Here is a 12,375-nt window from a genome sequence, read left to right on the forward strand (position 1 = left end):
GACACAAACAAAACAAATTACACAAGTTCTGAACTGTTAGATCAATATCTAGTAAATGAAAAGTTGATGTATTCAAAGGGAAGGTAAATCTACAAAGACAAATACGACAACCCATTTCTCTATATCCCTTTCTGGAACAGCCATTAAGAACAACCCTCGACAGGTGAGGACGTTTTCAAAGGATCACAATTTCTTCTTAAAAATCACAAGAGGGGATAAAGTAAAGCACTGTATATTAAAATGGAATTTTTTCACAAATAGGTGGCTTGTAACAAAAAATATTTTCAAAGTCTAAACTTCTACCACACTAAACAATATGCTTTACTGGATCAAACGGCTGTCTATTTTTGAATTTCTTTCTCAGAATTCAAAAATCCATGCATCTATGTTAGTCACTGCAGGGTACAATTCATACTCAGCTCCTCTGTTCCATTGCAGAAGTTTGAAATTTCTCAAATCTGCAAACTATAACTCAAGTCAGTAGCCCAGTGCATAGAGGAACCACTCAGTATTGTGCAAAACTCTTCAGGTTAGAAGGTTTCACGTTCTCTCTCAATTGGAGAGTTAACCACAGTATAATAATCAAGGAACTACAATTATTCAGTGCTTTTGCAACTGGGACTGTAACAGAAGGAATCAGTTTAATTCTTAATAGTCGCCAAATATAAACATCCTTTTCGAAAAGTGGTGACACATGCGGGCAAGTTTCAACAGGCATGTCCTCAAATAGCTAAACCTCATGATCATGTCGGTTTCTCAAAAAAGAAAGTGTCACTTGGATAAGGTCTGCCACTGTTTCCAAATGTTGAATTGTATCCTAACAAGAATTAAGTGACAGAAGATAAACAGGTGCAATTTTCCAATCTTGTTCCAAGCCTTATCACAGGACATTACATGTGCGTAGCACTTCATTGTGCAATTGGGCTTAGAAGCAAAATATCTGCATCTTAAATGGAACATGCAACACACCATAGCATTAAACTAGTTACTTGAGTGAATATGGCATTTTATGATTTGTCGGCCAGGCTGTGAAATTTGGTATGCCTGTTATGTTGCCAACTGACTACCATATCCAAACCACTCAGGTAAGGCGAATGCAATACAGGTTTTAAAAACCTGTATTAAGTCATTATGAAATAAATCTCCTTTGTATTAGATAGAGAACAGGCATGTACAGTGGTACAAGTAAATTATTAGAAGTCTCACTTTCCTTCAAGAATTTAAATTTTTACCTATTCAGACTATAGGAGATTAATAATCAGTTGATTCTCTCATCACAACTCTTTTACAATCCGATTTTATGCTGTGACATCCACCATGATATCTGTTGTCACACTCAGCATTTAATTTTGTTTTTTGCATGAATTTATCATTAAGTAATTTGACACATCAACTCCACTACATAATATAAGAGTCCAAAAGGATGCTGGATAGGTTAACTTGATTTTCAAGCTAGCCATTGTTTATACTTACACAGGTCAAAATGAACGTGTCCTCAGGCCAAAGTCAGTGCAGCTATTAGTAACAAAGTAAGTAACGGGACAATAAGATACTGTTTATACTGGTTACTTCACATGGTACTGCCATATGGATAGATCATACAACTAAATTAAAATCACAAGGTATAGCCTTGTTATTTATACTAAAAAGGTCTTTAACCTGGAGCCTATACCAATGTTATTACTAGAAACTAATTGCAAGCCTTCAATTCATTTAGTTACTTAAAATCATTATTTTTGATTTGCTGCTTGCAAATGTCAACCAAAATAATAATAAATGTCTTAATAATGGGTACACAGGAAGACAGCTGGCTATATACTTGAATGATGAAAACGCTAAAACTAATGGCGAGCTATAGTACTGATTTGCAAGGCACAATTTTATTTAAAAAAAGAGCTTTGAAAAACCTTGCTTCATTAATTCTGCAATAGCAACAAATGTCACTGGTTAATTGCTTCAGAGGTTGAAAATGGATGTACAATTAGTAACAGGCAAACAAATATTAGCATGGAATTTTCTAGCATTTTAACTATTTATTTTACCTATTTTAAGCTTTTTATGCTTTTGCTCACATAGTAAAAGAAATTTCATATACACACACTAAAATCATTAATATTACTTAGATTCCCAATCCGGAAAAGGCTGTAAGTTAGTTTTTAAAGCTTCAGAATTCAATAGATGAGTAGAACAGAATAGGCACCTAAATGAAATAATGCATGTAGAGCCAATTATTGGATACCAGCATAAATACACATACATTTTAAAGAGATATTCCTCAAGTATTCCACAAAGTTCATAGTCTGTGACTGCAAGCAGAGTTCTATGCAAGGCTCCCAAACATATAGGAGTCTGCTCCTAGCTCCAACCAGGCAGTGTAAACATGGTGGGATGCTGTTGCTTGTCAATTATACTGAGCTGAAATTGATAACTACAATCCAACAGCAGCCAAGGCTAAGGGAGAGGTTGACAGGTCAAGTCTAATTACCAAGCCAAAATCTGCAACTAACAACTCATTAAAAGATAATCCCTAAGTGATGTCTATTTCTGTTTCGTATTCCTGGCTTGGATATATAAAATTCTAGAACTAAGCAAAAAAAAAAATGCAAGCATATTTCTAGAATAGATTGAAATTATTAGGAAATCTTATAAATGGTATCTAAAGAACCAACAGACTATACAGGTGTCTGAAAATAACTGAATTAGGAGTTAATGTCTGTTTCTTGATGCCTTAAGTTTAATTCACAAAATGATATTAACAAGTAAAATGTTTCCCAAGATGGTCTTAAAAATTTGAAATGGATTTCTCATGTCAAACCTGAAAAGACAATCAGATACAGATCCGTAAGATCACAGAAATATAGATCTTTCAGCTAGTACGTTTTCCATATAAAGCCAGTCACATATGCAACTATGTACTTTAAAATACTTTACAAATTAACAGAATAAACTCACCAATTAGCAAGTAGCATTTTAAAAAATTCATTTATGGGATGCAAGCAGTACTGACAAAAAATTACCACCACAATGTGTTAGTTGGAAGGCAATTGTGAGCACAGGTTTTCAGTACTATTGCAAGTTGTCTTCAGCCGTTTCTCCCTATTGACAAGTGAACTGGAGTGGTTGAAAGCCAGTACGTGAGATGTTAGATACCTTGGGAGGAAGCCAAGGATAATAATCTTGGCACTTCTGGCTGAAGATATTTGCAAGTGCTTCAATTTTTTTTTTTGCACTGAGCTGATGGTCTCCCAAATCGTTGTGGAAATTCATATTTATGGAGCCTCCTCGACCAGCATGATGGTTGTGCCACATAATCCAGTGGTGATATTCTTAGTGTGAAGTCAGGATTTCACCCAAGCCCTGTGCAGTGGTCACTGCTGCCATGCAAGGCCCTGCTACTGAACACATTTTCTAAGTGGGTACTGGTTTACTAATTGAGGAAGGGTTGTAGGTGGCAAATAGCAGGTCATTTTCTTGCTTATGATTGACTCTGAATTTCATAAGACATCATGGTCAACGTTGAGGTCTACTGTTCTGCCACCTTTGGTTGACTGTCCTCATGGTTCAGTACTTATCCAGGAAGGCAAGAGGAGCTTCCCAAAACTATTTTAGGACAGGAGGCCAGCAGTTTCTACATTTTTTTTCTTTATCTTAGTCTCTAAGAGTAGCTGAGAATTTTTAAAAGCAGTTCCTCAGCTGCAAACCTTCATTAGTAACAACACTTGGTTTCTAAAAAAAACATGCAGCATTATTTACAGCGCTAGAACTTTTAAATAATAACATAAGTCCATAAAGAAAGAGGTGGTTCCTTGGCCCCTCGAGCCTGCTCCGCCATTCAATAGGATTATGGCTGATCTGACATTCCTCACACCCACTTTTCAGCCCTTTCACTGCGATCTTCAATTCTCCGAATGAGTAAGAGACTATCTCAGCCTTAAATATATACAAGGGCTCTGCCCCCACAGTCCTCTGTGGCAAAGAGTTCCAAAAGCTCCCATTCCTCAGAACAATGGTGTCCTCCTCACAAACCCTTAAATTGGCACCCCATTATTCTGACTATTGTTAAGAAGATGTGGATGTACTGTGCCTTCAAGAGAGTTAAAAGTAACAGAATAACCTGACAGAACCAAGTGTTCTGAAAATAAACATAATGTAATATTTGGTCGAACAACTCGATTAGCTAGTTGCCTGAAAACTACAAAACAGATTTGAATTTGGCCAACCAGTTTAAATTATACCCTGAAAAATACCAAAATGAATTTGGTATATTGACAATCTTGCTTTGGGGCTACAAGATTGGGAAAAATTGAACTGTTGGGAGGAGAACTGCTAAGCCAACGCAATCTGCACACTGCCCAGAAAATCGCTCTCTTAAAAAAGGTACCTTTATTGATCAGTAATGTGTGAAGCAGGATCGCCAAGAAGAAAAGACGACTGAAATACAGAGAAAACTAAACGTTGTCTGATTTTAAGATAAGACGTCTTGTTTGTAAATCATAATTGGGAGTTTTATCGGACTAGTATTATAGAAGGAAAGGTAAAAGGTAGGTTAGAGCAAGGACTTGTAAGTAGTTAATTATTCTGTTTTACTTTAAAGAAATAAAGTTGTTAATTTTTACTTTAAATAGTTCTTGGCCACTTGAGGTTTTCCAGATTACTGCACGGGACAAATTTTTTCTGTGTTGCTGGTTTTAAAGCAGGACGGTTTACCCAGTGTCGTAACACTATGTCCTGTGTTCCTAGACTCTTCCGTGAGGGTAACATCCTCCCAGCATTCACCTTGTCAAGCCACTTGTTTCTATGTTTCCATGAAATTACCTCTCATTTTTCTAAGCTCAGCGAGTAAAGTCCTAACCTGTCTGGCCTTTGCTCATAAGTCAATCCTGCCATACCATGGATCAGCCTAGTAAAAAACTTTTCTGAACTGCTTCCATATGAAATAATATTTTTCCTTAAGGGGGCCAAAACTACCCACTAGTATCCAAAAGGTGGTCTCACCAGCACCTTGTATAGTTGCAACAAACTTCCCTACTGTCATGTGCCAAACCTCCTTGAAATAAGATCCAGTAAATGATCCAATTTTGCTCTGTAAAAGGATCACCTATTACTTGTGAACCAATAGAACATAGTGTGCAGATAAATGTGTTTTAAAACCTTTCCCCACCCTCCGAATTCATTCTGCCAGAATCCTTGTGTAATCATTCCACAAGAACACTCGTGATTTGTTCTTCACAATCACATTCCTCCCTGACTTTGCTGGAGGAGAAAAATGAAAAAGTTCTTAATGTTCCTCAAATTCCTTGTCTACAAGCACAAATCCAACTCTCCTTTGAGGATGAGAAGTGGCCCAGAATCAACTACTTACCCCGAAAAGCACCTGCATTCTGTGCTGTAAACAGGGGGAAAAGGTGTGACTAATCTGTAACCTTGTTTAAAGCATTTTGTACTTGTATCTTCTAACACACTGCTTGTAGTTCAAGTTGAATAGCTGACATCTTTCAAACACACCTTTTATTACCTTGTAGTGTAGTCTCAGTCACTTTTTCTAATAAGGTCACCCTAGTCTTTTCACTGGTCCCAAAGTCTTTAATAACCACAGACGTTTCTCGGAACACAATGGTCTGTGATAGTTTTAGGGCAACCAAATTTGTAAGCCATGTGCAGAAATTACTTCATCACTAGTCTATGAAATGCCATTACAATTTGCTTTGTTTCATCCCAGAACCATGAATGTTTCACATTGACCATAAGCTAAATTTGTAGCACTGAAGTCAATTAGCCTGGAAACATTTCTCCACAACAGGTAGCAAAGCCAACTTTTCTTCTATCATAATTGATAATTTCACTGCAAACTTGTTTAGTGATAGAACTGACCTAAAGGTGGTCTAAGACAAAAAAGTAATCTAGAAAAAAATAGACATTAAGTATAGCCGTTGGGGCTTTGGTATAAATGTTACAGCTGAATTCTTAATTAGCTATCTAACTCCAAATAAAGACATTACTTTGTGAACTGTTTATCTTTCACAACACATCCACAATAACTGGATCCTATCCAGCAACCTGCAAAATCAGGTTAATCTATATAAAAAAATTTACTTCACTTATTTGCATAAATCAAGTACAGCTAACCAATAAAAACATCTCAATCGAGTGTGGGGTGCTGGAAAAGCATAGCAGGTCAGGCAGCATCCGAGGAGCAGGAGAATCGACATTTTGAGCATAAGCCTGATGAAAGGCTTATGTCTGAACCAGTGATTCTCCTGCTCCTTGGATACTGCCTGACCTGCTGTGCTTTTCCAGCACCACACACTCTACTCTGATCTCCAGCATTTGCAGTCCTCACTTTCTCCTAATAAAAATGCTCCAAAACAAAAACAAAAACATAAGATAAAGGTGGGTGGAGGGGATAAGAAACACTTCACTTCCTGCTTGGGGACAGTACAGCCCTTCGGACTCTAACAGTTCAATAACTTTAGGGCTTGAACTCTCCTATGTCCGAGCCCCCTAGCCCACATACCAGGTCTTGTTATCACAGTTTGCCATTACACACTACCTATTGTTAGTCACCAACAGCTATTCACCCTCTTAGCCAGATTGTTATCCACTCCTTTGTCTTTTCACCTGTTTTCTCTTTCTTTGGATTCTTATCCTCACCTATCATTTACTCCCTACCCCTGCGCCCCACCCTATCTTCCATATTTAAACCAAAACTTTCCTAGCTACCATCAGTTCTGAGGAAGGGTCACCCGACGCGAAATGTTAACTCCGATTTCTCTTCACAGATGATGCTGGACTTTGTTTGATTTACAAAATGTGCAATTTTTCAGTTTTTATTCAATTAAAAACATCTACCAACTTTAATCACCCAGTAGGAAAATGAAAATTCTACGAACTACAGCCACCGTATGGACTTATATACGTGAAATAAGCCTCATCCATCACTTTCTAATCGAGATGAAATGTTAAAAGACAAATAATGCTAAATTACATTATAATGTGCACACAAACACAATTATGAAAGTTACAGTCTAATCAATTAAAAGCTTTTGGATACCATCTTGGTTATGTTTGGTTCTTAAGGATCAAAGGGACAAAAAGCTTATATGCTATAATTGAACCAACTATTATTTTAAATTATGGTATCAAAACTCTCAATAAATAATATTGAGATTACTTTGATAAATATTTTACTTATACAGAAGTCACAATCAGAATTAAAACAATCTGAACTAGTATCACTGACACTACAAGATGAAGCAGACAGCAACAGAGATTAACCGTCTTGACACTGTGCAGAAAACCTCTTGACTGTTCCAAAATTGTATAATTCCATGGGACACTAATTACATTTTGTTTGGAATCCATTTCAGAATCTTTCCCCTCCTCTTTTCCTTCTACAAGATGGGGTTATTTCATGTAAACAAATACAATTAAAAAAATTAAAATTGTTTTTCCTTGGCCAATATACCACATTTTGGGATAAGAATTTTTAAAATGCCAGTCAAGGATCTTATTGTTGTGATAAGAAGCAAGAGATTATAAAAACAAAAAGGTGAAAAAGGTAGGGAAATAAAGGACAAGACAAAACATTCATGTCAAAGGTCAATGGTTTTATACTGAATAATTTGTTTTTTAAAACAATTGAGTTATGTTAACTATTGAATGCAAATGTTTGCTTTAAAGATGGCAAGTACGTATGCAAATTATAAACATTTTTCTTTTTAGTTTACCATTATCATTGCTATAGTTCAACAGGAAGCCACAAAAGACAGTCAAGAGCTTCTGATTGGCCGCATCAATATTACTGCATAGTGTCTGTAAGTGGTCAACTACTATCTGTGCGCCACCAGATAGGTCAACTGCATTCCTGCCCTCATCTGCAAAACAAAGAATTAAATTAAAAAATCTAAAACATAAATATAAATTCAAATAAGACATTCTGGAAACAAAGTAAAATGCTTTAAAATAAGCTAAGCAATATTCATAATGTTTTATAAAACAAAGAAAGTAGTGCGTTGCACTCTAGGCAAATGCATAGAAATATTCAAATAGAATAAAATTAATACAATTTTGAAACCAATGTTTGACAATACATAAATGAAGCAACAATCTAAGAAGAAATCAAATTTCACTGGATCTCTGAAATATAACTAGGAATTTTTCATGATTATCTCTATTCTAAATGGTCAATCCAAAGAGCTTAATACTTTTCTCTCTCCCATTGTTGCTCACTTCCAAGGTGAGGGGAAAAAAGTGGAGTAAACACAGGTCTGTTTAAAGTGAAATGCTGAATTATTTTGTGCAGATGCATTTTTCTGACTTGTACAAACCAATTTCCTTTACTTCACAGATCAACATTCAAATTGAAATCTTCAAGCTATCACAACATGATGGCAACAAGAACTTCGTAATAGCATTTATGCAGGTGGCTCTCACAAGTAAACCATTTAAAATGAAATTAAAAGCCATACAATTATTCATGTTTTGGATTTGAATTACGGATATAGGAGTGAGTCTAGGAAAAAATTAACAAACAGCAAAATTAACATCTGATCTTGGAGGAACCTGGGTGGGAGAGATTACAGCACAGGAACAGATAAGTGCATAGTTTTTTTAAGTGCAGCCTTGCTGTAACTCCATAATAGTGAGTAGAGTGGGTTCTTTCTTGACTATGTTTTATTGAGATCTATCTCTTGATCAAGTTTCAAAAATACAAGCCATAAGTATTAAATTAGCCTACAGCAGTGTTTTTTTTTAAAGAGCAAGATGGTGCTATTGTCTGCGTCTGTAGATTGTGAAGGGGCAAAGATGATCTTTAGTAGAGTGATGTGTTCTTCCTGTCAGACGTTAAAGTTTACGGAGAGTTTCCACGTTACTGAATTGTCTGCAGGAAGTGTTTTTGATTGCAAATCCTATCAGATTGCACGGATTGTTTGGAGCAGCAGTTCGAGGCAATGGATGGCAGTTACAGGAAGGTAGAAAAGCCGTGGATACAATCAGATAGATGGGCTAACTCCAGGAAAGATAGGAGAGGTAGACAGGTAGTGCAAGAGTATCCTATGGCTATCCCCATCTCAAGCAAGTGTGATTTTTTGGAAAATGTAGCAGGTGATGGACTTGCAGGGGAAAGTAGCACAAGCAGCAAAGTTTATACGATGGAGAATGGTTCTAATGTAATGAGGGGTGCAACGGGTTCCAAGCAATCGAATATGATAGAGGACTCTCCAGTCAGAGGCAGAGACAGACATTTCTGTAGATGGCAGCAAAAATTCAGAATGATGTGTTGCCTCCCTGATACCATGATCATGGAGAAGGTGCAAAATGTTCTCAAAGGGGAGAGAAACCAGCAGGAGGCTGTTGTACACATTGGATCTAATGACATAGGAAGAGAAAAGGATGAGATTCTGAAGGAAAATGATAAAAAGTTAGGCAGGAATTTAAAAAGGAGGCCCTCAAGGGTAGTAATATCTGGATTACTCCCGGTGCTACAAGCTAGTCAGGGTAAGAATAGCAGGATAGAACAGATGAATACATGGCTGAGGAGCTGGTGCAGGGGAGAAAAATGTTCACTTTTTGTATCATTGGATTCTCTTGTGGGGTAGAAGTGACCTATACAAGGAGGACAGATTGCAGCTGAATTGAAAAGGGGACTAACATACTGGCAGGGAGATTTGCTCACAAGATGGGGGGGGGGGGGGGCGCGCGGTGGTGGTGGTGGGACCAGCAGGCAGAGAAATAGGGAGAAAAGAATCAATTTGACAATGGTATAGGTGAGAAAAGGAGCGAGTCAAACACAGTCAGGGCAGGCAGGAACAAAGCAGAGAACAAGGTAGGACTGATGAAATAAATGCCGTTTTTAAGTTAATGCAAGAGGCCTAACTGGGAAGGCAGATGAACTCAGGGCATGGCCAGGAACATGGGACTGGGATATCATAGCAAGTGGCTCAGGGATGGACAGGACTGGCAGCTTAAATGTTCCAAGATACAAATGGTATAGGAAGGATTGGGGCAGGGTGGGCGGGGCAGGTGTGTGTGGAAAGGAAGGAGGACAGTGGCATTTTTGATAAGGGATAACATTATGGCTGTATTGAGGGAGGATATTCCTGGGAATGCATTCAAAGAAGTTATTTGGGTGGAACTGAGAAATAGGAAAGGGATGATCACCTTATTGGGATTGTATTACAGACCTCCCAATAGTCAGTGGGAGATTAAGAAACAAAATTTGTAAGAAAATCTCAGTTAATAGTGTGGTTATGTAGGAGGATTTTAACTTTCCCAATATAGAGTTGGACTGCCATAGTGTTAAGGGTTTAGCTGGAGAGGAATTTGTTCAGTGTATACAAGAAAGGTTTTCTGAGTCAGTATGTGGATGGTGCAAAACAGTCTAATCTTGGGAAATAAAGGCAGGGCAGGTGAAGATCAGACAGCTTGTTCAGACTGTTCCCCCGTACAACATGACTGTGACTTATTATCCTGTTTTCTGATCCTTCTCCCCATGTCCTTCCTATTCATTAGGAGTTAAATTGTTGTTCATCTCTGGTCTCCTTTCTATCAGAAGGATATTGTGAAACTTGAAAGGGTTCAGAAAAGATTTACAAGGATGTTGCCAAAGTTGGAGGGTTCGAGCTTTAGGGAGAGGCTGAATAGGCTGAGGCTGTTTTTCCTGGAGCATCGAAGGCTGAGGGGTGACCTGATAGAGGTTTATAAAATCATGAGGGGCATGGATAGAGTAAATGGCCAAGGTGTTTTCCCTGGGGTGGGGGAGTCAAGAACTAGAAGACATAGGTTTAGGGTGAGAAGAGAAAGATTTAAAAGGGACCTAAGGGGCAACTTTTTCACAGAGGGTGGTGCATGTATGGAATGACCTGCCAGAGGAAGTGTTGGAAGCCGGTACAAGGACAAGGACATCATTTAAAAGGTATCTGGAAGGGTATATGAATAGGACAGGTTTAGAGGGAATGCTGGCAAAATGGGACTAGATTAGGTTAGGATAACTGGTCGGTATAAAAGTGTGTTGGACTAAAGGGTGTGGTTCCATGCTGTACAGCTGAATCAAAAATCTAACATTTATGGGAAACAAATAGGAAAGTGAAGTTGAATTCACAATCTGATGATGCAACAGGCCTGATGGGCTGAATGATCTACTCCTGCTTCGACTCGTGTTATTTCACAGAAACTGCGACAATGACTCTTTGGTAAGGTGCTGTACCAGAAATGTTATTTATTGAAAATGAATGTTCTCACAAAAAAGTATTCACCATTCAAGTTAAAAGGTTATAGCTGTATTAATATTTCATTTAACACCTGGGTCAACATTGACCTATGGCTCTCAGGTTTGTCATGTATGTTAAACATTTGGTTCAAATGAAATTTAGTATGCGCTGTTCGAAGTGTTTTCCCATTGGTCTTGATCCCAGCTGATATCAGTACTGGGCAAGTCCGATCCCAGAGTGAAACTTGTCTTGTTAAGTTATATATTGTTAATGGCTTTCACTATACCAAAATGGTCTCTGGCTGAGATATATGCACACAACGCAAATACGTTGCCATAGCTAAAGAATGCTCACAAATATTAAAAAGCCCACTGGTTATTAACTCAAAAACTGGAAACCCAAATCTTAAAAGATAATCTTAAAAATAATACATACAATTCCCATAGATTACATCGCACATTCTTAATACTGTAGATTCAATTTTATTTGATGATGAACATTGTGGTCACTGAATGAGAGTATAGTTTTGCTTACTATATTCCACAGAGCACACGATCAGGAAGTTTGCAAAGACATTTCTCAAAGCAGTTTCATGCATTTGAGTACCTCCATGGAAAAAGGTTAAAAAAACCTATTTTTTCATTTGCAACAAATGACAATATTTATTGATAATTATCAAACTTTCTGGTTTGAAAATGATTACTTGGTGAAGCATTTCAAATTTTCAATTCAGGAGATATAAAATTTTGTCATTTACACCACAAACAGACCTTGTGGCTTAACAAGCTTATGCTTCACATGAGCTGAAAATGTGTTGCTGGAAAAGCGCAGCAGGTCAGGCAGCATCCAAAGAGCAGGAGAATCGATGTTTCGGGCATGAGCCCTTCTTCAGGAAGAAGGGTTCATACCCGAAACATCGATTCTCCTGTTCCTTGGATGCTGCCTGACCTGCTGCGCTTTTCCAGCAACACATTTTCAGCTCTGATCTCCAGCATCTGCAGTCCTCACTTTCTCCCCTATACTTCACATGAGCCTTCTCCAACCTATTTCAACGTGTCACAAACAGGAGGGAGGCTTTGACTTTATGCCATTCAGCATGGAACAATCACAGGACAATGCTCATCTACTATTTACTTTGCCACCTCAACACAAGTTAATTAGTTTT

The 12,375-nt window shown here is 37.7% G+C and overlaps 1 protein-coding gene across 5 annotated transcripts in view; it reads right to left on the bottom strand.

Annotated features, from left to right (window-relative positions):
* The window catches only part of rap1gds1 (RAP1, GTP-GDP dissociation stimulator 1), a 104,560-nt gene that overhangs the window by 40,808 nt on the left and 51,377 nt on the right, over window positions 1–12,375 (bottom strand). For 4 of the 5 annotated variants that reach the window (XM_072583822.1, XM_072583823.1, XM_072583826.1 and 1 more), the window contains one exon: window positions 7,728–7,874. The exons of the other annotated variant lie outside the window; for it this stretch is intronic. In XM_072583822.1, coding sequence (XP_072439923.1) covers window positions 7,728–7,874 — 147 coding nt within the window. The remainder of the gene's footprint in view (window positions 1–7,727; window positions 7,875–12,375) is intronic. 5 annotated transcript variants of the gene reach the window in all.

This window comes from Chiloscyllium punctatum, chromosome 14, assembly GCF_047496795.1.
Source record: "Chiloscyllium punctatum isolate Juve2018m chromosome 14, sChiPun1.3, whole genome shotgun sequence".
NCBI classification, from domain to species: Eukaryota; Metazoa; Chordata; class Chondrichthyes; order Orectolobiformes; family Hemiscylliidae; genus Chiloscyllium; species Chiloscyllium punctatum.